The sequence below is a fragment of the Aythya ferina genome, assembly GCF_964211825.1.
Source record: "Aythya ferina genome assembly, chromosome: 1".
Taxonomy (NCBI): domain Eukaryota; kingdom Metazoa; phylum Chordata; class Aves; order Anseriformes; family Anatidae; genus Aythya; species Aythya ferina.
In genome coordinates this window covers 22,970,306-22,995,922 of record NC_140296.1, presented here as the reverse complement: position 1 = coordinate 22,995,922, position 25,617 = coordinate 22,970,306, and the positions used below count along the sequence as shown (strand labels likewise).

Genomic DNA, 25,617 nt, shown 5'->3' with positions numbered 1-25,617 from the left:
TTTTCCGTATTTCTATTCAAGGATAAACAATTTACAGCAAAGGATGAAAAAGCAAAAGGAATGTTTGGTATCTGCTTTTATCATCTATGCTGACACTGAAACTAGCAGTTACACTGTATGTTTATCACATACACAACAGGATTTTCTAAACAACCACTGAAAATATGAGGCACGCAGCTTGTTGTTAGATAGGACTAAGGCTGACGTACAGATGAGCTGGTAATAAAGAGACTGGATTTTCACCTTCATGCTCTATAGAAGTACTATCCAGGATTCAAGGATAGTACCGATTCAAGAAATTAATACATTTGCAAAGAAGACAGAAACGTTTTGAGCATATCCGCATCACCCAAGAAAAATCGGGATATTTAAGCACCTTAAATAATTTGAAGAAATTGACCTCCTTGTTGAAAATTGGAAGTGCGGAATCAGGAACATTTACTGTGTCAAGCAGGGATGGAAAACCTCATCAACAGGCACACAGGCCTTAACGTTTGGCTATTTAAGTTATAAATTACATCCTCAGCTACAGCCACAGAACAGTCTCAGTGGATTTTCAGCTATCTGCCTCCTCTAAAATAAGCAAGCATTATTTTAGGGCGCCAATTCCTTCCCATATATACTCAAGGGTGAAGATCCGACAGAGAACTGAATGTTAAATCTGTTGTGAAGCGAAGCTTTAGAGGTAGTTTTGTACAGCATAGTGTCTAGAAAAGGAGTAGGGGCAAAATGCTGGTATTTTGGGAGGTGTGGGGAGCTGGGTTCGGCCTCTTTGCATAGATAACTGGTGATAGGACTAGAGGGAATGGCCTCAAGCTGTGCCAGGGGAGGCTCAGGTTGGCAATGAGGAGACATTTCTGCTCAGAAAGAGCAGTCAGGCACTGGGACGGGTTGCCCAGGGAGGTGGTGGAGTCACCGTCCCTGGGGGTGTTCAAGGAGAGGTTGGACGTGGTGCTTGGGGACATGGCTTAGTGGGTGACATTGGTGGTAGGGGATGGTTGGAGCAGATGATCTTCGAGGGCTTTTCTAACCCTAATGTTTCTGTGATTCCACACAGGGACACCCGGGGCCACGAACCCCACGGATCAGGCAGGACCCCCGCCCCCGCGCCCCCCCTCGGTCCGGCCGTTACCGGCCCGCCCCGCGCGCGCTCCCCGCCCCGCAACCTCTCCCCCCCCAGCCCCTCCCCTTCCCGCCTGACCCCGCCCCCTCCCCCCTCCGGGCCGGCGGCGTCCGCGGTCTCCATGGCAACCGCTAACGTCACGGCTCCCCCGGCGGCGCCGATTGGCGGGCAGCGTTCGAGAAGGCGGCCGAAGGCGGAAGCGGAAGCCGCACGTGGAGCCGGCGAGCGGCCGCCGCAGCTTCTGGAAACTTCGCCGCGTTGTGGTATTTAAAGCGGCGCCGCCGCCCGCCCGCCTCCCGCCCTCCGCGCCCGCGCAGCGCCCGCACCGCGCCTCGGCCATGGCCGTGGTGGGCTTCGACCTGGGCTTCCAGAGCTGCTACATCGCTGTGGCGCGGGCCGGCGGCATCGAGACGGTGGCCAACGAGTTCAGCGACCGCTGCACGCCGTGAGTACGGGGGGGGGGGTGGGGGGGCATGGGGGGCGCGGTGCGGGGCCCCCCTCACGGCTGGAAGGTGCTGGAAGCTTCCAGGGGGTGCTGCCGGGCCGGCTGTGCCGCGAACGGGGCAGCTTGTCCCCCCTCTCCTGCCTTCCCTCCCCTGGTTTAATAAATCCCCACATAAATCAGGGTGATTTAAGGTAAAAGCCACCCCAGCAGGTCCTGGGGCCGAGTTAAGCCGCCTCTTGCTCTTTGCAGCTCCGTGGTTTCCTTCGGGTCCAAGAACAGAGCGATCGGCGTCTCGGCTAAAAACCAGGTAGGTCCCTTCCAGGCGCTCACAACTCTAAAACAGCCGCAGTAAGCTGCTCAAGTACTTCTGGGTGTAAAGAGTCCCTGCCCGGTACTTAAAATCAAGTAACTTAATTTTCATTGTCAGATCCTGCCCTCTGTGCCGTGCTTCCCTCAGAGAAATGCAGGGAGGCTTTGCTAGAACTTCACTGCTTTCTCTTTCATTAATAGTAATATTTTTCAACCGATCACACTCTTTCTGACAGCTTGAGCATCATATTTCTGTTCTTAATGCCTGTATGTACCGTTTTCCTTGCATTTACGGTAAAACCTTTGAATTGCTGCATAGAGCTCCTTAAAATTATATGGAACAGGAAAGTGTTGCCTAAGGTTCCTAAAGTAATTAAGGTACCTTACTGCCTTTGCTTCCACTGAAAGGTGAATGCCTGTGTGGTTTTTTGAAAATATAAATCATCAAGTTTTATTGCTTAAGCTGCTCTGAATGGGTTCTGAAGAAATACTGAATGCTTTCTTCATGGAAGTCATATTTTCATGTTAAAGGGAGAGCTAAATTCTCTCATGACTCAGAGTAACTAAATGTAGTGGTTAAATAAATCCTCAGGTATTGTCAAGCCCTGAACTGGAGGCTTGTTGCATAACTACTGCTGGTAGAGACCAAGCTTGCAGCCTCTGCTGGCCTGTGCAGATCTCTCCTGTAGTAGAAGGACTGCAGTGGGTTTCCATGGAGAGAACACTAAAGGAGACTTTTTTCCCCTGTAATATCTCACTTCTTAATTTTGAATGGCCAATGAAATGTGAATGGCTTAAATGTTTGCATCTGTGCATACCCTTCCAGTTACAGATTAATGTTTGGAATAAAATAGTGAATATGTAACTGGGTTTTTTCTTTAGAGAAACTTGATTTTAACAGTGCTTTTGCTTATTTGACTGTGATTCCACTGATTAGAAACTTAACAATTCACTTGTATGCAAAAATGAGTTGTTACTCAAAACAGCAAGTGATGTAAATCTTATGTAGATGCTCTTGGGAGTGTTTCAGTGCTCTGTTAAGTGCAGCTGAAGACTTGAAGTAAGCTGAAAGTGAAGTAGATTCTGTCTCTAAAACTGCTTTTAAAGGAATGTGCTCCCAGTGATAAATGCCTGTGAGTTCAGTTGCCTTCAGACTAACCTTTAATGTATATTAATATGTTGTCTTTGTGCTTGGTGAGCATCTATTTTTCTTGCTGTAAGTGTTCAGTCTAGCAGGTATATTGTTTCTTTTGTAAATGTGGGAGTTTCTTCACATGAGCAACTGAGAGCTACATCTGTGTCTTCGAGTGTACTAGCTACTAAAATCAAGGAGTAAGGTGGTCCCTTTCCTTCTGTTTCCTATTTAAAAAATAATAATAAAAGTTGTTGACTAGTGACTTCAACAGTGTGACGATATGAGAACTATACTCAGAGGTGATCTCTTTCCAACTTGAGGAGCTGCTGTTGGAATGTATTCTCTGAGTACTGTTTTACTCTTAAATAAGTCAGATAGCACTGCAGATGAGAGCAGTATCTTAGTTAACAGACCGTAATTCTTTCTTAATTGTGACTAAGCAGGAAGATATTGAAACATGCTACAGATCTAATGGCATACAATTACTCTAAAAATATCTAAAGATTGTTCTCTTGGAAAAGGCTGTGAGCGTAATTCTAAATTAGGCTGTAAAAGCCATCAGAGTGTTTGTGCTTCTCTGCCCACTACATAAAAATTATTTTTGCTTGCATGTTCTTCAACAATACAGCTATGAATTACGTAGCATTCAAGTACGCTGGGGTTATGGCCATACAAATAAATGAGGCCATGCCAGGAAATGGTCTTGGACACAGCAACTTAAATATTCTATTGCATTACGGTATTGGAATAGTTTCTGGCAGGATTTCAGCCTGTACAAACTAGTGTTCCTCCTAGTAATTGTTGATTACTGTTGGGTGATTAGAATAAGCCAGGGACAGTTTGCAGGAGGAAATTTGGGTGTGACAAATTTCCCCACCCACAGCTTTTTGAAGGTTTGTCTTTAATAGTACAGATATGGCTTGATTCTTTGTTAGGGAGCTGCTCTGTTGGAGAACTGTTGTAGTTTCATAGCTTTCTAGTATGAGATGTAGCTTGAATTCTTTAATTCCATGATGGATTTTTTTATGCAATGGGAAATTGATACTTTTCTTTGAAGGTAGTGAAAGATAGAAAAATGTTCATCATTTGACTCACTGTTATGCAGTCCGTTGGTGCCTGCCTAAGGCTATTCTAGAGAAGAACATGCTTTTAGTTTCTCTCCAAAAGAATGGGTTTCATTCTACTTTGAGATCTGTGCTGTATCTCTTTTAGGACAGTCTAGCTGTCTGCTTTCTGTTCTGCATTGTATTCCTGATAAAGAATGTTTCTCTTGGTCAGTTGGTTCTGTGGGCAGCTCATGCTGTAGTTCAGTGTGTACTTTAAACTGACATTGGGACCAAAATAGTGTCTCATGCTTCTCACTGTGTCTATGAACAGTGTCCTTTTATGGTCTGCTGTAAGAATTTAAGGGACTGCTAGGTGAATGTGAATGGGGAGCTCACCTGGTTTAAGAAGAGCTGAAGGAAAAAAAAAGCGTTGAAATGAATGAGGAGGCTGATTGTCTTGAAGCTAATAATGGAATGAATAGTTCTGTGTGCTTAATGTGATGGCAATTTGTGACTAGCTGGAGGTGAGCTGGCTGGTGTTGGAGTACCAGTTCACAGATGTGGCAGATGCTTGGGAACTGGCTCTTCTTCATTTACTTGAACTGCATCTAAAGTAGATGACTAAAGAATGGGCACTATAAAATCATATTACTGCTCACCTTATTGTTTTGAGGTTTTAGAGATACTTTTATGATATTTATAGTAAATAATATATGATGGTCTGTAAGCATGTAGCCCTCTGAGTCAGATTTCTGTAGTAATGAGTTAGTGTAAGTTAGTATTAAGTACCAGATACTAATTACAGGTTCTATAGAAACTGATGTGGTAAGTGAAATTTTCTTAAAATGTGTGATGCTGGGGGGTATATAGAGCAGCACTGAATGTTGCAGGCTGATGAAGAAGATTTCTGCATGTCCTGTGTTTTCTTGCAGCAAATCACTCATGCCCACAACACAGTATCTAACTTCAAGAGGTTCCATGGCCGCGCATTTAATGATCCTTTTGTTCAAAAGGAAAAAGAGAAGTTGAGTTATGATCTAGTTCCTATGAAGAATGGTGGAGTTGGAGTAAAGGTATGTTTGTGGTATAACTCTTCTTGGTTTTACATCTACATGGGAAAGTTTACATTTCAATGCCTAGTCAGCAAAATGCAAGCTTCCTTTCATTACCCTAAAGGTTTTCTTTAACCTTTCTCTTGAAGAGGAGCTCTTGTATGAATAGCCAGCTTGATCTTTAAGTAGTGCATGTTAAGTATCAAATTAAGATTCATTTGCAAGTAATTGCTGAAATACGAGCTTCCCTGTTGGCAAATTGTACATCCAGCTCAAACGTTACAGTGGAGGAACTGCTAAGATAATTACAAGGTTGTATGGCTTTACTTTGAAGTATTAACCTTTCTGTCACTCCTGTGTGGAATGCACTGCTACAGTCTAATTACATGGTTACATATTCCTTATAAAGTAGTGTGAAACTTGATTTAGAATTGTTATAAGTGAGTGATTTCCTTTAGGACTGGTTGGTATCCTGTAAGTTACTTGACTTGTAACTGGCCAGTTACAACTCAGTCTGGGTCTGAGTCTTGCTTACGCTACAAGTTCAGTGGTAAAATGTCAGCTTTTCCTAGGATAGGTGCCATCAGCATTAGATTCATGTACAAAAGTGTACAAAAATAACAAAGCCTTGTAACTTCACATGTAATACTGCTTCACTAATGAAGACCCTGGCTTACTTAAGGCTGTGCATTTTGTTTGCTGCTTTTCTTTATACCTTGAACTAATGCCTCAAAACTTGAGCATAGAATCAGGCCTTGGTAATGAACAGATTGCATAAGAGATCATGCTTTAAAAGAAATGTAAGGAAGGAGAGTTGAGCTTTTTGAAAAGAGGAGGTACCTTTTCTTATATTGATTGTGACTTGTGATGTTAATGTGCATTGCAGACAGAAATTAATGTTTTCCTTTAAAGTGCATGTAGGAGTCTTTTATGTAAGTGGAAGTGTAGTGTAGTAAGAGAACAGTGCTACTTGGTATCTCTTCTTTTTTCCTCAGTCTTTGCAGAGCAAATCAGTAGCTTTTTTTTGTCTTTTTCACTCTGACTGCAAAAAATAAGTTTTAAGAACTGATTCAGTCTGTCTTACTTGGTAAGACTGGGATGTTTCTCTGCTAAAAGTGAAATGCTTTGGTTTTTTTCCCATTGGAATGATGTGGATGAAAGGCAAGTACTGCTTTCAAGAATCAGTTGTTACGTGCTCCCTCACCCAATCATTGGCATTATTACCCAGGAGACTGATTCAGTAATATTTTTGTACTGTTCCCTTACCAAGAAATTAAACTTTTTGCTGAGCTTCATCTTAAGTTTTTAGTTGATTCATGTGAACTGTTGAGGAGCTTCTAACAGAAGAGCTGCACAAGTCTTGAGCAGACATATACAAGTGTCAGGAGGAAAGAGCAGGTAGTTTGGGACTTTTCTGTAGTTGATAGTTTTAAAAATAAATAAATAAAAATTAATGACTTTACTGTCTGGCATGACATGTGACCCAGCCTTATTTGTGTTCTAGGCTCAATCACTTCTAAAATCACTATAAACTCAAGTTAATTTCTTCATCTGTAATATTGATGCTGTTTTCAGTGTTTTAAATCTGAAAATGTAATTATTGCTTCTGTAGACATCTAACTGGTAAATTGTAAATTGCAGTTCTATAATAAACTAATTAAGCATGTCAAGGTTAAATTATTAGTCAGCCTAGCAAAATTAATTTTTCTTCCCATTGAAATGATGGTATTACTTTCCCTATTTCTTCTATTCAGGTCATGTACATGGATGAGGAGCATATCTTCAGTGTGGAGCAGATTTCAGCTATGTTGTTGACTAAATTGAAGGAGACTGCGGAGAGTAACCTGAAAAAGCCAGTAACAGACTGTGTTATTTCTGTAAGTAATTGTAGTGTGCAGGAACATCATGTCTTTTAAACTTCAACTATTGAGGACATTTTGTTTCTATTCATGTATACTGAAAAAGAACACCAGATAAGTGCTTACAAAGGGATTAATCCTAACTAGCTTTAGAGCTTCTGACTTAAAGAAGTCCCAGGGCTACTTCCATATTCCAGTCCCTGAGCCAGTTCATGAACTCATTCCCTTAGGAAATGTGTGAATTTTGGGACAAAGAATGCCCCTGATCCAGTTGTTTACCCTTCTGAAACTTCATTCCATGACTAAGCACACTCAAAGATACCTTTATTTATCAAAGTTTACCCTCTGGCAGATGAAATTAATTAACTTTGTTTTTTCAATGTGACTGTACAAGAGAACTATCTCAGATCAAGAACAGTCATTCCATTCTGAAGTATAAAATACCATCTGCCTCTGTGTTCACTGATTGAACAAATCTGTCTCCTGTTGTATCTATAAGTATTTGAGTCTGTTGAGAAGAGTTTGTCTACTTGATATCTGAGACATCACAGGTCACTGTCCAAAGCTGATGAGAGAGATCTGTAGCAAATTATCAATGTACTCCTTCAGAATCTTACCACTTGTCTGAAGTCATTTTGGCCAAAGCAGTTTCTCTGTATCACTTAATTGGCAGATTCTGTCTCTATCTCCATAACACCTTGTTTTATATTTTGCACCAGTATTTACGGTCCCTGGTATTTGTATATAAATAATTCAATTGCTTCTTGCTCATGTATGCTCATTTAAAATAGTGGATGTTTGTTTAATTTAATCTCAGCTTGACTGAGTAGAGTACTTAAAATCTTGGTTCAGCAAACTAGTTACATGTTTAAAACTTGCAGTGAGCCCCATTCTTGAAGATGAGGAATAGATACAATTTCTATGAATGCTTTCAGATTAACAGTCTGTCTCATTTTCTGGTGTTACTAACTTCTCATTCTCACCTGCTTTCTTCAGGTTCCATCATTTTTCACAGATGCTGAAAGGAGGTCTGTTCTGGATGCAGCCCAGATTGTTGGATTAAACTGTCTTAGATTAATGAATGACATGACAGCTGGTAAGTGCAGAAGACAGCAGTTCCTTCAAAGTGTGCCTATGGCAGCAGGTGTATGTAGTTACTCCAGGAAACAGTGCTGGCTTTAAAAATTGGACATGAAACAAACATTCTAAACACCTGTTTCTCTTTATTTTGCATCTTCCATATTAATGTCTTGTGTGAAGGGGTAGAAGAGAGAAAGCTTTAGTGGTGGTTATGTCCCTGAGTATGTACTTAGGAGTTGCTGCATGTGCTTGGACTACTTGTCAAATTAGTTTAGCATCTGTATTTCCTGGAAGAAAACCTACAATGCCTAGTTGTGGGTTCTAGGCACTCTTAAAAGAAATTCATTGATTAATTGTTAATACTTTTTAACTTCCAAAGTATTTGTTGGTATAATTGTGGTTTTAAAACAAAAATTGGGAATTGATTTCCTCCTGCTAATGTGTTAAGGACTCTAAAAATGCATTGGCATAACCAAGAGCTTGTCTGGTGTTTTCTTAAAACAAATGTTCTTATTCTAAGTTTTCCTTACATTCCCTGTTTGCATCTGGGGTCTACTTCTTAAATATTGTAATGATTAGCACTTGTTTCCTGATTAGTACTACTTTCCTCCAGCACTTTGATAATCCTTAGCCCTCCTCTGGACTTGCTCTAAAACTCCATTTCCTCCTCGTGCTGGGGGCCCCAGAGCTGAACACAGGGCTCCTGGTGGGGTCTCACAAGAGCAGAGAGGGAGAGTCACCTCTTGCCATGCTGGCCACGCTGCTTTTGATGCAGCCCAGGATATGGTAGGTCTCTGGGCTACAAGTACACATCGCTGACTCACGTTGAGCTGCTCATCAACCAATACCACCAAGTCCTTCTCTTCAGGGCTGCTTGCAGTCCACCCAGCTGTATTGGCACTTGGGCTTGTTGAACCTCATGAGGTTCTCACAGGCCCACCTCTCAGACCTGTCCAGGTCCTTCTGGATGGTGTTCTTTCCCTCTAGAGTATTGACTGTACCACCCAGCTTGGTGTCACCAGTGAACCTGCAGAGGGTGCAGTTGATCCCACTGTCTGTATTGCCAGTGAAGATGTAAATGGTGCTGGTCCCAATACTGACCCTTGAGGAACACCAGTCATCAGTGTTCTCCACTTGGACACTGAGCTGTTGACCAGAACACTGAATGTGACCATCCAGCTGATTCCATTCTTAGTGGTCCATCCATCAAATCCATGTCTCTCCAATTTAGAGACAAGGATATCATGCAGGGCAGTGTCAAATGCTTTGCACAGTTCTGGGTAGATAATGTCAGCTGCTCTTCCTCTAAGGAAGATAATTTTAAGGGTGTAAGTAATTTTTGACAGAAATTGATGGAATGGTATCTTAAAGTTTTTCTGTAATAATTTTCAGATGAGTATCTGGTAAAGCATAAGATTCCTAATAAACATAGATGCTTGGTCAGTATGACTCTTATGTTGAATGCAATGTATTTGCACCTAATGAAGAGCAAATCCGACAGTATCATTATAGAAGCCATATGTGCCTGTTTCCATCATCTAGTCTTAGCTTAATTCTTTATGTAGCAAAGAGTGCTCTAGGAAATGTGATAATGTGAATTCTTGAGCTGGGTAAGTGGGGAGCCCACATCAGGTATGCTTTGCCACTGGAATGAGCAATTCACAAAAATGTAGATCTTTCATCTTAGTACCAGCAGCTTTCCTTTATTGTACAACAAAGCATTTCTCATTTTCTTTTCCTTACCTAGTAAGGCTACTGAGTACTGTCCAACACTTTCTAATTTTAAGTGTTACAGTCTTTGATAATATCTGTGGGGGGTGGGGTCCTTAGTTATAGTAGAGCAGAAAATAAAAAACTTTGTATTTTCTAAAGAGACAAATTCTGTGATTTTCTTCATAAGACTTGACTTGGGAACAAAGGTAACTTGTTCAGCATGCTCAAAAAAATACAGACACTGTGTTGGTCTTGTTCATTCACATTTCAATCAAATCTAGATCTCAAGGATATAGCACTTGGATGTATTCCATGCAATATAGTTGGGGTTTAGTTAAGCACCTGTTCATGACCTGGCTGTGGGAGGGATTGATTGGGGGGGGGCTAGAATTTATAGACTCCCAAGGAATCTACACAGATGAGAATGAGTGTACAAAGTGCAGGGCAACTTTATTGGATACCAGAATCCATAAGTCTCAAGCCACTGATCAATGGGAAATGAGGCTGAACTTGTTCCAAATAGTCACATCAAAACCAGTAGATCCAGATTAAGGAAGTTAGTGAGCCAGTGTCCCTTCCTCCTTACATGAGAAGGTGTCAGTGTGGTAATAAAGCATTGTTCCTCAGAGTATGTGTTCTCTGCCTTCCTTACCACCTTCGCTAATGTTCTAATTCTCTTGCCTGATAATCTGGCTAGGAGCCTGGCCTATTATCTTCAGTTTGGGGTTTCTTCTGGCTAGAAAATGTGAGAATGTGCATTTACATATGCCAAAATCTGAGCCTTTCCTACATAACTGTGTAGGTGAAACTCTCTAGGCCTTTATTTTTCTTTAATTACTGCATCAGCCTCCTGCCTCACTGTGACACTGCTATATATCCAAAATGCTGCAGCAAAACTGTTACTGTTCTGTCCTTTGACTGTATCACCCTGTGTTTATATGCCACACTGGCTTCTGTTCCACACTTCCGCAGCACTTCACAACTTGTGCCTGCCTGATGCTCTGTGTAGACTGAGATTATTCCCTTTTGCAGCCTCTCCTGACCATTCATAGCATTCTAAGTCATGACCTTCATGCCTGGGAGATGCTTTTTAAATTCAAAACTGGGTTTTTCTTATTAAAACACTCTGCATCTTTGATTACTATGAGACACTAAAAACTGAGCTGTTAGTAAACAGATCAAAGGAGATTAACCCTTCAAACAGGGTCATGGATTCTTAGTTTTGCATGCTTAAACATTTAGGGACAGAGCATACACGTGACTGAGGAAGGACTTGCTTCTTGGGTCCTACAACATCCGTGTTAATGGAATAAAGCTTTCATGTAGGAAAGACCTTGCATAGGTGAATGTCTTTTTTCCTGGCTGCTCTTTATTCTGTAGCTTAATGTTTGCAGGGATGTGATAGCATTCAATTGGAGACTAACCAGAGGTTACATTGATATCTACATCTCATTTTTTTGCAGTGGCTCTGAATTATGGAATTTATAAACAAGACCTTCCAGCACCTGAAGAGAAGCCACGAATAGTTGTGTTCGTTGATATGGGACATTCTGCATTTCAAGTATCAGCCTGTGCATTCAACAAGAGTAAACTAAAGGTAGTAAGATTAAATGAAGATGAAAGACTTTGAGACAGTAGAATCAGCTGTATAAACCTGTTTTTAAAATAATGAAATAATTCTTGCATTTGAGGTGCAAAGAAGATTTTATCAGTATTCTTCATTAGGATGACTTTAAATGGAGGCTGTAAATTGCTCTGTAACACACCGATGTGAGATATGTAGTGTAATTACTACCTCTTAAACTAAGTGGATGGATTAAAATTGTGAATACTTAAGATTGTCACCTACTGAGGTTTACTTCCCTTGTAAAATTGAAAAGCAACTTTTTACAGATGTGGTTATATAAATACTTAAGCCGAACACAGGCTGACTTGCCCCTCACCTTTTTCAAAACAAATGCTTGCTGTTATTGAAAGACTACCGTTTTGATTTCTGTTGAGTGTTAAACTAATTGTGTCCTTTAAACCAGGTACTTGGCACAGCGTTTGACCCTTTCCTAGGTGGAAGGAACTTTGATGCAAAGTTGGTAGATTACTTCTGTGCAGAAATAAAAACGAAGTACAAACTGGATCCAAAATCGAAAGTTCGAGCTCTTCTTCGTCTGTATCAGGAGTGTGAGAAGCTGAAGAAACTGATGAGTTCTAATAGCACAGACATTCCCCTAAACATTGAGTGCTTCATGAATGATACTGATGTATCTGGAAAAATGAACAGGTGAGCTCTATAGGAGATGGTTAGGTTGTTGCTTGAGTTTCTAAGTGTTAAAGTAACTAAGCTCTGATAGCTGAGCACTACGCTTCAGCCTTTGTTTTCAGTGTGATAATACATGCGTAAGAAGCTTGTTCTTCCTGTAAAATGGCACACTTAAAACCATGAGTTGATGCATGCAAACCAGGGCGGGGGGTTGGCTATTTAGGTCTGCAGTATATTTTAGGTAACCTAAATCCCATACTGCTCTTAAGATAGAAACAATTCAAGCTCTTTTTTTTTTTTTTCTGCTTTTACTGAACTGTGGATATTGGGAGAGAAATGGAGGACAGAAATGGCACTTCTGGGGGTGACTTGATTATGCCCAGGGTGTAAATAGTCTTTCCCTGTGCATCTCTCCTGCATGCACTCACAGGCACAACTTCATTTGTAGTCACTGCACTGCTAATCTTCTAACTGCTGTCAAGTGAGTGTTTTTTTTCTCCAGTATTTACGAAACAGATTTTCTTTGTAAAGGAAGCATGAGTGTTTTCTGCACTCTTATCTGTAACCTCTGCTTAGAGGCAAACATACAGTGCCTGCCCAAACAATACCTTCATCTTACTATGTTAGCTACATTGATAGCAGCGTAGGAAAATCTGTAAGCAGCTGTTCATGTACTGCCTTGTTGCTGGCTGTCACTTCAGCCTGCTCACAGGGGCTTAGCTTTTCAAGTCTTTTTGTAGAGTAGTTAATAAACCTGATCAGAAATCAAAATCAGTTTAGAAACAAATACCAGAAAATCTTAAGGGGAGGGGACAGTCATGGTGTGGTTGACATTTCTTTTCTTAGGTCTCAGTTTGAAGAATTGTGTGCTGACCTGCTGCAAAGGATAGAGATGCCTCTGCTTTCATTAATGGAACAAACACAGCTGAAAGTGGAAGATGTGACTGCTGTAGAGATTGTGGGAGGAGCAACGCGCATTCCTGCTGTCAAAGAGAGGATTGCTAAATTCTTTGGCAAAGATGTCAGTACAACGCTGAATGCAGATGAAGCCATAGCTAGAGGCTGTGCTCTGCAGGTATGGTACCAGCAGCACTTGAGAAACTGAGAAGTTAAATTTCCTGAGAGTGCTGTCTGAAGAGGTGGCCAAGCAGTTGTGAGAAATGGTTAAGTGTGCATACATTGCTCACTGAGTCTTTTAATGGGACTGTGCTGTTAAAGAATTCAGAGTACTCTTCTGTGGTACAGCAGCTTATTTAAAGTACTGATGCTGGGTGTATTCTATAAGCAGCCTGCTCTTCTCTTCAGATGAAGGGGCCTAGGAATCTTTTCTAATGAGTGGAATTTAAGAGTCACTGTCAAGCTGAGATGTTTTTATCAATAAAGTGTACAAGATCTATGTAGAACCTAGAACATTGCAGCTCTGCATTTTCTGGTATCAAGCTTTCTGTCAATGCAAAACTGACTTTTATTCTATTTTCCCTGTCACCTCCAAATTATTTTTATACATTCTAATCAATGAACTATATTTTACAGGCAAATCACTCATTGTCTTCATTCCCTGCTTTACTCATTCCCTTATTTCGATTCTTTCTCTGACTTGTTTCTTGACCCCACTAATCGCTTTCTATCACTAGTAATCAATTGTCTGCAGGGAAGTAGAACCTGTAAAATACATGCCTAATGTTTTATTTTTTATTAACTTTGGACCTAAGTAAAGCAGCACTTCTGTTCTTTACAGTCCTGTCATTCCTTTAGACTGCTACCTTTTTCACAATCTGCAGTAAGAATAAGGTTGAAAGTGTTGCTTACTCAAAAATATGAACATACATGTATATCTGTGTTCTCTTACCAGACTATTGAAATCAAGCAACTCACCTAGCTCTGTTTTAGTGAAGTCACCGCAGTTCTCCTTTTCGTGTTTAAATATGTTAAAATGTTGGGGGCAGGAGCTAGAGCAATTAATTAACTGTAATGTAATGCATCTCTTTCTTTTAGTGTGCAATTCTTTCTCCAGCTTTTAAAGTGAGAGAATTCTCTGTGACAGATGCTACACCATTCCCAATATCTCTGTTGTGGAACACAGAAGCAGAGGACACTGAAGGGTAGGTAGCTCAAACTACTGTTCTGTGAAATTTTTAGCCTTTGCATTTAAAGGATAACTTTTTTGGTTGCATTTAAACTAGGTTCTTGGCACTCTGATGCAGAAAGCCTTGTACATCATACACCACAGATCGTTCATGGTGGAGATTCTGTTGTAAAGGCACGAGTTAAAGTTTTAGCCATAACTACCCTCATACATTAAAGATTAAAAAAAAAACAAAACTTGAACTGACAAGCAATATACTCTCTCGCATTACCTGTATCTGTCAGGTTTTGAAATATAAAATGAACTACAAAAACTGTTGTATACTGATACCATTTTTCTTTATGGCTTTTTTATCCAAGGTGTTCCTAACATCTATCAAGCTTCACCAGAAGTTTCTGTAGTAATATTATGCACTATGAACATTGTAAACTTAAATGGATACTATTTGTATGGCTAGAAACAGAAGCAAAAATTTTACTCCTCTGGCTTCATAAGACAAATTTATTGGAATTGCCATGTTTGAAACTCTGACCTACGTTATTAACTGTGTCATGCCTATGGGAAATACGTCTTGCTGTCTAAGATGTTGGAAGTTCTGAGGTTAACTTTTGGGGAGCTTAAAGTACTAGAGTAGCTGTTCATATTCTTTTTTTGCTGTTTTTTCCTTTTTTCCTTCAAGTTCTCTGTAACTCAGCTTTCTCTTTTGTATTTCTTGTGGAAACACAGAACTTGATGTTTCTTCTGTCACAGGCTTCTGAGAGCAAACTCTGGATTCCCATTCTAGGTGGAGCTCTTGTTTTCTCCCACTGAGGTTGTTAGATGAGATGCTTTCATAGGAGATTAAAAAAATGTTTGGAAATCAGAATCAGGCAGGCATAATGGCAGACAGAACCTAGAAGAAGAACATAAAATAAAGCTAGTTGTCTTTCTGTCATATCAGGGAATGAATAATAATCTGGTGTCAGTGTTCTCAAATGAGCCATAGAAGCTGAGTGAGTAAGGAATTAATGGGACTATAATTAGCCTTTTGAGACTTAAGTGAGGAACAGTGCAAATTGTGGTTTAAATTATGCTATTCCAAACTCAGAATGTCTTTGGAGGAAACAAATTTTGGAGGACTGCTGCTAAACTGCCACCTACGTCTAAAACTTCTTAAACTTACTTGCTTCTGAGACTCAAAATTAGCAGAACAGGATACTATCTGATTACAATACACAACAGTATTTTATTTTCCTTGCAGTACAGTAGAGGAGTATCTTGGAGTTGTTCAGAAGGGTAAATGTGTCAAAGCATAGTGGTGTTTTTAAAAGAGTTCTGATGCTAAATCAAGGTCTTTCAGCTCAAAGATCGTGCTAAAAGTGATTTTTTTTTTTTTTCCTAATCATAGGGTTCATGAAGTGTTCAGCAGGAATCATGCAGCACCTTTCTCCAAAGTTCTTACCTTCTACAGGAAAGGTCCATTTGAGCTAGAAGCATTTTATTCTGATCCTACTGGAGTCCCGTATCCAGAGACAAAAATTGGTAAGTAGCTGTCTTGGAAGTGTTGCTGTCTTAAGTTGTTTGATAGCAACGTTGGTCTTGAATCAGCTCTGTAATAGTGGTGTGCTGTGTTGCAGTAAAGCTGTGTGATGTATGTATTTAGGTCTTGGTCTCTTGAGGACTCAGTTATCGACTGTTCTGTTCCATAGGTAACCAAATTAGGATTTTGTCTGGCTTCAAAAGTTGCTTCCTTCCTATAGTGAACTGAAGGGGAACTGTAACAGAATGCTCATGACTAGAATGAGAATTGCAAGATCTCTTCTGCTAAAGCAGTCTAGGAACACTTGAAAAATATCTCCTGTATGTAGAGAACTTAAACGTGTGTTACACAGGAGCAGTGAAACTAGAGAATATATCTTGTTACTGGATGTTGCATTTTTTCTATTCTTTCTGGGTGTGACAAGTCTGCTTTGCTTAAAACTTACTGAGTGCTAAGCAGTAGGAACTGCAAGACTAAGGCGTTGATTTGAGTCCTATTGCTAATGTGAGCAGTCTTTGATCCTTTTTGACAAATTACAACATTTACAGTGATGACAGGTATGAGGAGTTCATAATTCAGTTAGAAAAATATTTTTTTTGGTAAAGATAAGTCAATTAAGTGCTTGCTCTGGAGTTTTAAGCATGCAACTGGATGTTGCATTTTTGCATGTTAAAATTAAGCTAGAAGTTGTTGAATTGTCAAGTAATTGCTTGGTTTTGTTAGAAAGTTCACTGGTTACTTCTTAGACTTCAGTATTTCAGGCTGGTAGAAACAATGACAAAACTCAGGAAAATAACTTATCCCTGAGCTATTGATTGGTTAGGTATTTCATAATATAGCTGTTCAGTTTGTTAACAATACACTTACAGTTTCACCAGAATCATAGTGTGGAAGATAAACTACTAAACTTGATATGGTTGGGAGAGTGCACAGGGCAGAAACATCGGTCTGATTTACCAATACTTCACCTACTACTTAATGTACTACAAAGTCACCTATAATTTTCAGTCACCTATAACTTCCTCAGCAGGAAAAATCAGTTATTTTTCCCTACACTGAACCACCTTCTCTGGTTGGCTCACTGAGAGCACAAAGTTCAAACACTGTCTTAGAAGCCAGTTCAATATTTTGTAGTTCCAGAATGACAGACTTCCTTTCATGTTAGCTATTCCTGTAAAGACTAGTAGTGGGATTTCAACTTATATGGATTTAACAAATGAGATGTTTAACTCCTTTATTGCAACTGAGCGTGGATTTTGAAAATCAGATTGGTTTCAGCTTATTCACCAATTAATTTTGCTCAGAACAGAGTCAGTTGCCCTAATGGGTAAGTCAGTAGCTCTCATGAGACTACTGAAAGAGGACAGGTCACAACTGCAGTGTTATTGGATTTACAAGAGAGGGGATTACATTCTTTGGTCTGTAAAGTAAGCTGATAAAAGATTATATGCATAAGGATCAGATCTGCTGATGAGGTGCGTGTGTGTATCCAGCCAACGAGGATATCAGTAAAGCATCATCTCAGGTCACTGTTCTTGTGATATACATATAATAGGAAGAAAACAAGTCTGTTCTTTTGAGTGTCTGATCTTGCTTTTTGTATATTGTTAAGCTAACTGTCTGCTTTCTAGTTCAAAATTTCAAACATTGCGGGAGCTACAAAACAATTTCACTTCTCCCTAGAGTAAGAGATCATGAGAGACCTATATGGATGAAAAGCTGAAAAGACATTTTTAATTATACTTATAAAAGAAAATCTATAGGAAATCTATAGAAATCTAGAAATACTGTTATATCTTGTGTTGTAGGTCAACATACCACAGCACTGGCATTAGATTAAATCTTTCTAGCTTTTGTTCATTCCATGGTAGCATCACAGGTAACACAAGCAAGGGGAGCAAGCTTTTACTTTCCGTATTTATTCCATGTTTCTGTATAACTAGTGACAGGAGAACCTACCCTAGGTGATGACAATGTTATGCCTTTGTATTTGGAAGGTAAAACTGATGGAACAATAATGCTTTTGTTTTGTATTTCATAGTACTTATTTCATTGAGGGACCATGATATTAGCACAGGTATTAGTGGTGTGGTCAAATACTTTTTTTTGTCTGTGTGGAAGAGGAAGTATTTTTCTAGCTCTGTGATGTTACCTATTTTGTTCCACTGTGTGAATTGTGATTCGTTTGATTTCTAGGTAGGTATGTTATCCAGAATGTGGCAGCCCAGAAGGATGGAGAGAAGTCTAAAGTCAAAGTGAAAGTCCGTGTCAATACTCATGGCATTTTCAGTGTGTCCACTGCATCCATGGTAGAACCAGTTAAAAGTGAAGATAGTGAGGATGTTGGTGTTGAGACTGAAGTGGAAACCCAGGACCAGAGGCCTGCTGAAAATTCAAATGATGTGAGTTAACCCTTTCTTGTGTGTGAATATCCTTGCTGATGAAAATGTGTCCTGCTGCTACATACTTGGGAAGAGGAAAAAAAATTTAAGGATGCAAAATGAGGCTAATTTTGAGATGTGCATAGCTGTTAGAAAAAACATTTATCAGAAAAGGAGAAAATCACTGCCATCTTAAAAATTATGTGGATTTTAAATTTACTTTTCAGGGAAAATGCCAAATGGCAGGAAGCAGGTTGCTTGAGGGTGTGGGGTTGCTTACAGCTGATACAGTTATCGGAGTGTTCCAGATAGGAAAACTTGGTTTGGGTTGTTAGTCATCCATGTTCTCTGTGTCAAAAGGATTTGTGCGTAATCCTCTGCATTAGTGAAGTTTTAGAACTTCTCGTGGAAGGGAAAATTGGACCAGTTTTTACAGCATTGATGGGAAGGGGAACAGTGGGGAATAATGTGGTGGACTTGATGCTTTAATATTTTTCTGAGGGGGGAAGAAACCTTAAGCTATGACTCAATAAATTAAAAGCCACTTTTTAAAAAGAAAGTGGTAGAATGCACACACGCAAGTATTGTACTGCCAGGGTGGCACTGGTAGGTAGCATTTTCACCAGGTCCTTCTTATCTTATTCCTAGTCTCTATCAGTCAAAGCGTGTGTGTCTGCGTGTGCACAGAATGTTTTCTAGGGCACTTGGTATAGTATGTGCATCAGAAGTGGTGCCCTGTAACTTTGATTAAATTCAAGTGCACATGCCTTCTACATCCTTTGTGCCTGGGCTTTCATTTCAGAAAAATATCCAGCAAGAGAACAGTGAGGCTGGAACACAGTCCCAGGTACAAACTGATGGTCAGCAAACGTCACAGTCTCCCCCTTCATCAGAACCTCCCTCTGAAGAAAACAAAACCCCAGATGTCAAGAAAGTGAGTGACCCTTTAACTCTGTTGAAAATGTTATACTGTATAATGGTGGCATTTAAAATTGTAATATTCCAGGGAAAAAAAATAAGGAACTTGGTACTCAAAACCTTTTTTCACTTTTAAACCTTTTAGTAATTATGAAAAATAATCTGTATATCTTGTGATGATTTTTCATAAAGAGTTTGCAAAAGAAATCCTGCAAGAAGTAAGTCCCTCTCTACCACTTCCCTGTCTTTATGCAGTCTTCTGTAGCTAATTTGGTTGAGGTGCAGACACTTCAATTTAACAGCTGTTAAGAGGCCAACTTACTAGGTGTGCTGAGAGAAGCTGGAATTAAGAACTCATAAACGGAAGGGGAGATAATCAATGTGAAAAACATGTGCCTGCATGATATTGCTAGTAGTTTCCTTTCATCCATGTAAGATGAAAAGTGTTTTTGGATTAAAATCTTGCTGCTGTCAGCACCACTAGTGAAGTGTTAAGCTGTAGAGGGGTACTTCTGGAAAAACCTGCAAATAGATGATATATCTGGGAAATGTCCTTGCTGTTGTTCAGTACTTGCTGTGAAATAGACTGGAAACAGGCTAGGATGAGAGGTGGGCTGCCTGAAGGGAAAGTGCCATGCAAGTATATTTTCAAGATTCTCAAAGAAAACAGAAAATCTCTGCATGTTCTTCCCCATGAATGTTTCTATCATCATCGTGTTAATTCATCAGAAGGAAGTCAGGAATATTATCTTATTTTTCTTCTCTCCAACTCAGACAAATGAGAAGAAAGGTGATCAGCCTCCAGAAGCTAAAAAACCCAAGATAAAGGTGAAGAATGTGGAACTGCCTATTGAAGCTAACTTGGTTTGGCAGTTAGGAAAAGATCTCCTCAATATGTATATTGAAACAGAGGTGAGTTAGTGGGGCTTAAACTGTTTTCTTGTTTGCAGCTATTAACCACTTGTCTGCTCTTCAAGGCGCAATGTCTGATACTTTACTGTAACCCTAGAGGGTAAACTCAGCTAACTTAAAGTGAGCTAATAACTGTCCAACTTTAGCACAACTGAGAAATCTTAACAAAAGATTGGAGTGTTGTTTATAACGATAGTTTCAGAGAACTGGTGCATGGAATGAAATCACAGATTGGTTCAAGCTATTGTAACCTAGAAAAGGACATTCTCTTTCTTCAGGTGAGTCTACTTGGTAGTTAAGAGAATTCCAGAAGCTAATGTGAGCTAAGGTCTGTGGGAGATTTGGGTGTTTTACACCACCCGTGCTTGTTAGAAAGCTATTTGAATATAGGTATTTTTAATTAAAATATTTCTGTGATTACACAGGGTAAGATGATTATGCAAGACAAGCTGGAAAAAGAGAGAAATGATGCCAAGAATGCAGTGGAGGAATATGTGTATGAGTTCAGGGACAAATTGTCTGGACCATATGAGAAGTTTGTTTGTGAAAAGGTAGGTTATAGTTTCAGCACCTTCTCTGTAAATACTGACACTAAATATCTATTCTGTATTCCTTGGTCAAGCTTTATCACCCACCTGTCATGGAAATAGTTGGAAATTTTAATTCCATTGAATAATGGCTGGGGCTGATCCAGAATTAGGGTCAGGCTTAGCAAATAGCCTGTATCCCTAACAACTCCACTCCCTTTGCAACAGAACTTATTTTGCTTCCAAGTAAAGTTGTTGACTAGAAAGGGAAGCTGTGTTGTATTCACAGGCAAAAACATGAATTAAAATCACAGCCCAATCGTTGGCCTAGCCCAAGGCAAGTGGCTATAAATGCTGCCTATGTTGCAGGTGTGTGTTCTCAGTTCAGAAGCTGGTGTGGTTTATTGGACTTAATTAGACAAAAGAAATGTTTATGTAGGAGGCCAATAATTGTTTATATTCACCAGTGTACTAGCATAGCCAATTGGTGCCTATTTTGGTGTTTGACATGTTGATTTATGTTGACACACAGGATCTTCAAAGCTTCTCTGCACTCCTAACAGAGACAGAAGGCTGGCTGTATGAAGAGGGCGAGGATGAAGCTAAGCAGGTGTATGTAGACAAACTAGAGGATTTAAAGGTAGGTCTGTTATTATGCCCAAAGTGAAAAGCAAAGTTTCCAAAATACCACAAGAAACAATGTAAACGATGTTAATGAAATATGTAATGCACGGGAATTGCTTTTTCTAGAAATTTGGTACTCCAATTGAAATGCGCTATCAAGAAGCAGAGGAACGACCAAAGGTGTTAGAAGAACTGGGACACAGGCTCCAGTATTATGCCACAATAGCTGGGGAATTCAGGAATAAGGTATGTGGCCTCGAAGTACCTTCCTTTTACCACATAGGGTTTCACTGAGGCCCACCAGCTGGCAGAGGTTTCAAATTCTCTCAGATTAGCTGCAGTCTTTGGTTTTGTAGGTCATCAATTTAACACCACAAATGTTTCCTAGTACACAACAAAACCTCACACAGTGCATCATTTTCAGTTGCTTGATGCTTCTCCATGTTTTCAGGCCAAAAAGTACGTTCTTAAAAGAGGAAGAGTGATTAGACCGGTCTGATTCTCAACGTTTTAAAGGCTAATTTGACTTCTTTAGAGTTGTGCTCTTCTTTCCATTCTATTGGGAACAAGAATATGGGTATGGCACTGTGCTGAGAAGCATTAGTATAAAAGCTACCTGGGAGAAACTAAAACATCGTGCATGTTTGTGTACGTGTTTCTTTTGCCAGTGCTATTTGAAGATACTTTCTTGATAAGCATGCCTGCCTCTGAAAAATTTAGTCCTCGAGTTTTAATGGGGCAGTCCACAACACCCAAAATAACTTTGAGATTTGCAACAAATAATTCTGTATTCACAGCTATAATTGCAAAATTAGCATTAAGTTAAATTATTCAGTAGTTGTATAGTCTTGAAATTAATGAATACAGTACGTTTAAGTACATCAAATCCATCTTTTGAATTCCCAGCAAAAGTCATGGGTGATGCTGCAGAATAGGTCTAGTGCCCTGGTATCAGTTAATTGTGTGACTGTTTCTGAGGCTCAGAGTTGAACAACTCTGTAACCCTTTCTATGTACAGCAGGATGGCATGTTCTTAACTGCTGGGGGGTCTGTGTAAGATTCTCAAGAAGGGAAGGAGGGTGTACTTAGCAAGAAGTGCTAAGAATGTTGTGTTATTTTATTGGCAACTTCTTTACGGCAACTTCTTTGAAGTCTGTATTTGCTCTGTGAACTAACTTTCCTATTTGAATATTGAACAAAGGAAACTTTTATTTTTGTATGTACTTCTTGTCTCATGTAACATATCTAACTTGCTGATGACTTTTTTTTTTGAAAATCAATGAAGATAATCTGTAAATAACTGGGATATTCTTGTAACTTGATGCCACTGAACTTGACATTATTAACTAATAAAAAATGTGTACCTTTGCAGGATGAAAAATACATCCATATTGATGAAATGGAAATGATGAAAGTAGAGAAGTGTGTTAGCGAGGTGGTAGAGTGGATGAACAATGCTGTGAGTGCACAGGCTAAGAAGAGCTTAGATCAGGATCCAGCTGTGCGTTCAAGTGAAATTAAGGCAAAGCTACAAGTAAGTACCATAAAAAACTAACTTTAGAGGCCATTTCTGAAGATAGGCTAGCATAAAAAGCTAGACTGATTTCTTGCCTCTTCCCTCCACCCCTTTCTTTCTTATTTCACCTGACTGCTCCAGTATTCTGAAAGGGTGGAAGTGTGGACAAACTGAGATTGAGTAGAAAGCAGAGGAACTGTGCCATACTGTTAATAATTTTGTGGAGCTATTGGCATTGTCTTTCAGTCACCTTAAAAACTCAGATTGTTTTTCAGAATGGCTGAAAGGTACAAAATCTTTTCTTTAAAAAAAAAAAAAAAGGCAAAACCAAGAAAGAAAACAATCACACATGACATTGAAAATCTTAAGTGAAGATCTTTGCCCACTGAACTTTGAGACGTAAATCTGTTATTTTATTTCAGGGTACAATATATACTTGTTAGTTTGTACTTGGGAAACAAATAAGCAAGTTTTAAAACAGCTTTTGAGGCACAGGATTCTTCACACTAGTGAAGCTGTGTCCTTAATGCATATTTTGAGCACACTTTTTCCTCTCGCTCTTTCAGGAGTTGAACAATGTCTGTGAGCCCATTGTGACCCAACCAAAACCAAAAGTTGACTCTCCGAAGGAGGAAAACCCCTTGAATGAACGGAGCGATTATAAAACTGAAGACATGGGGGAAGACGACAAAAATTCAGAAATGCCTCAACAAAATGGCGAATGTCATCCAAGTGATCAAAGCACTGTTAACATGGACTTGGACTAAACCACAGCACTTGCAGCAAGTTATTTCATCCCATGACAGAAGATATTTTTGCTGTCGTATGTGATTGGGGGGGTGGGAATGCATTGTTTTGGGAACTATTTATATTTTTTCTTAACTTGTCTGGAATACGTTGTGTTATGGGAGGAAAGAATAGTAATAGTGTTGGTCATGACTATCCTAAAAGGAAAATTGCCTTGGTAACTTTCAGATTCCTGTGGAATTGTGAGTTCATACTAAGCTTCTGTGCAGTATTTAACCATTTGCATCACTAAAGATGAAAAGAAGCCCTTGCTCTGAAATATACTGCTCCTTCAAAAGGTTGTAATCGAAACCTTCGTAGGCATTTGTAGATGCCAAGGTAGTTTTCTTTCATCTGGACATCTGATTGGGTATGTCAATAAAAAGCCAGTGTCTGTCCCGTTCATAAGGACTTTCCAGAATAAATTCTTCTGTTCTAAGGCTTTTGGTTATTGCAGTCCAAAGCATTTATCAGACAATAAGATGGTGAAATGTGTTAGTAGCATGCAGAAACGCTTACGTTTCGTCTCTTGCTAAACAATACATTTTTCATGTGGGGTATATAAAATGAAGGAAATGCTAATTCTGTTAGTGTTATTGTGAAGCCTTTTAATGAGCTTTAAAATAAAGTTCATTTTACTGGTATCTCCTGACTTTTTTATTGTTTTGGTACTTCTGGTGTAAGCATTGACCTTCCCACTGTTGGCAACAGATAAACAAGGCTAGTTTGTTCTTCCACAAGTTTAAAAAAATAAAACAAAAACCCTCAACATTTAGCATACAGATAGAAGGGACATAGTTTTGTCATGGGACTCAGCAGGTCATCTTGACACTTGGACTTGATCTTTGAAGGTCATTTTCAACTTAAATGATTTTGTCTTAGAAGAAAGTTGTGCAGTGAGTTCAAAGCATTAAGTTATGAATGTACAAAATCCTGTACCCTAGAGACAAGGATCTGCCAAGGATCTGCAGTTCAGACTAAGATGCTAAAAATGGCTAAATAGTTAAACTAGGCTCTAGTTTAAGTATTTTGCTCTGCAATTTTGTTGCAGACTAAACTGAAAAATTTAATTTTTTTTCATCCCATTCTGAGTAAACGGCTCTGGTTAGACCGTGGTAGCAATTTAAAAAATTAAGAATTCCTCTAAAATCTGTCTGAAGTAGCTTAGTTTTTAGGTATGTGTAGCAGAGGATGCTGATAAAAAGATCACTTGGCTCCTGAGAGAGCCATCAAACTACAGTATGGAGTTAGGCACCTGAAGCCAGGAGGGAAGGATTTTTCTTCTTGGAAGCATATTCCAAAAGGTGTCGTCTCTACTGATGCCTTAGAGCATAGAGTCCACGTGTAACTATGTGACACTGGATGCTGGAAGAAGCTATGAAAGTCCCATCAGATTTCAAAATCCTGTTTGAAGTGTAAAAGGTGGAGTACTTAGACACCAGTATAATGGCAGCATCAAGGGTTAACAGAAGACTGTGCTAGTTTATTACTTGCTGAACTGGAAAGTGTTGCTCTGGCACTATAAGAGACACCAGAACTTACATTGCAAAATCAGTAGGATGCTGTAGCAGGAAACAGCCTGATCAGAGAAAGGCTTTGTGGGGACATTTTATTTTAAGTAGGATTCTGCCAGAACATCTAGTCCTGGATCTACAGAAAGAAGCTTTGCTGGCCCTGGAGTGATGAATTATGTCTTCAGTTACCTTGAGAGAAGGTACTGCTCTATTTTTCCTCTAATGAACTTTCATAAAAGAAGTCTGTACTGAGAACAGACGAGTCTGTTTTCACAGGTTTCTGGAACACTTACATAGCAACTAATAGTGTGGTAAATGCTTGATCCCTAATGATTAAGTGGCTTATTTAAATACTTAGAGTGCTTAGGCTTTAGTCTGAGGTGAAAAAACGAAGGCAGAAATCAGTGATTCAATTTTCCCTCTTCTCCCCTCCCCCTAATTCAATGAATTTCTTGCTTTTTAATTTATCTTTTACCAGACACACATGAACGCCGTTTGTTTGTTTCCTTTTTCACCTCAACATCAGTAACAGGGAGGGGAGGATGTTTGGGATGGCAGTTTCCTTCCTTCATGCTGCAGCATGCTGAAGCAATGCTCAGCAGTGCGAGGAATTGATGGCTGGCCAGGTTAATCTTACTGGCATGGTGATTTACTGGCCTCTTACCCTGTTCCTGATTATTGCACAAAGGTCTGTCTTTCTTTTTTTCTTCTAAAGGAAGAAAACTTAATTGCTCTACAAAAAGGTTTTGAAAGCCTTTTGACAGAGTGTCTTGGATAGCGTGAGTGAAGTCATTTACTTACAACACTCGTCTCCTAAA

General features: G+C 39.6%; 1 protein-coding gene across 2 annotated transcripts; it reads left to right on the top strand.

Moving 5' to 3' along the window:
* Positions 1-1,313: 1,313 nt before the first annotated feature.
* Positions 1,314-23,929, top strand: HSPH1 (heat shock protein family H (Hsp110) member 1). 2 transcript variants are annotated; one of them, XM_084497035.1, is made up of 18 exons: positions 1,314-1,568; positions 1,818-1,875; positions 4,991-5,131; positions 6,865-6,987; positions 7,966-8,065; positions 11,226-11,359; positions 11,793-12,037; positions 12,863-13,091; positions 14,012-14,118; positions 15,490-15,623; positions 17,818-18,023; positions 18,805-18,936; positions 19,695-19,832; positions 20,258-20,383; positions 20,892-20,999; positions 21,110-21,229; positions 22,356-22,517; positions 23,066-23,929. In XM_084497035.1, exons 1-18 carry the CDS (start codon positions 1,462-1,464, stop codon positions 23,264-23,266), a joined length of 2,571 nt encoding a protein of 856 aa, XP_084353161.1. In that variant the 5' UTR covers positions 1,314-1,461; the 3' UTR covers positions 23,267-23,929. The 2 variants fall into 2 exon arrangements, with proteins under 2 accessions (XP_084353161.1, XP_084353160.1); XM_084497034.1 differs by lacking the exon at positions 18,805-18,936 and having other exon boundaries at positions 1,315-1,568.
* Positions 23,930-25,617: the final 1,688 nt, after the last annotated feature.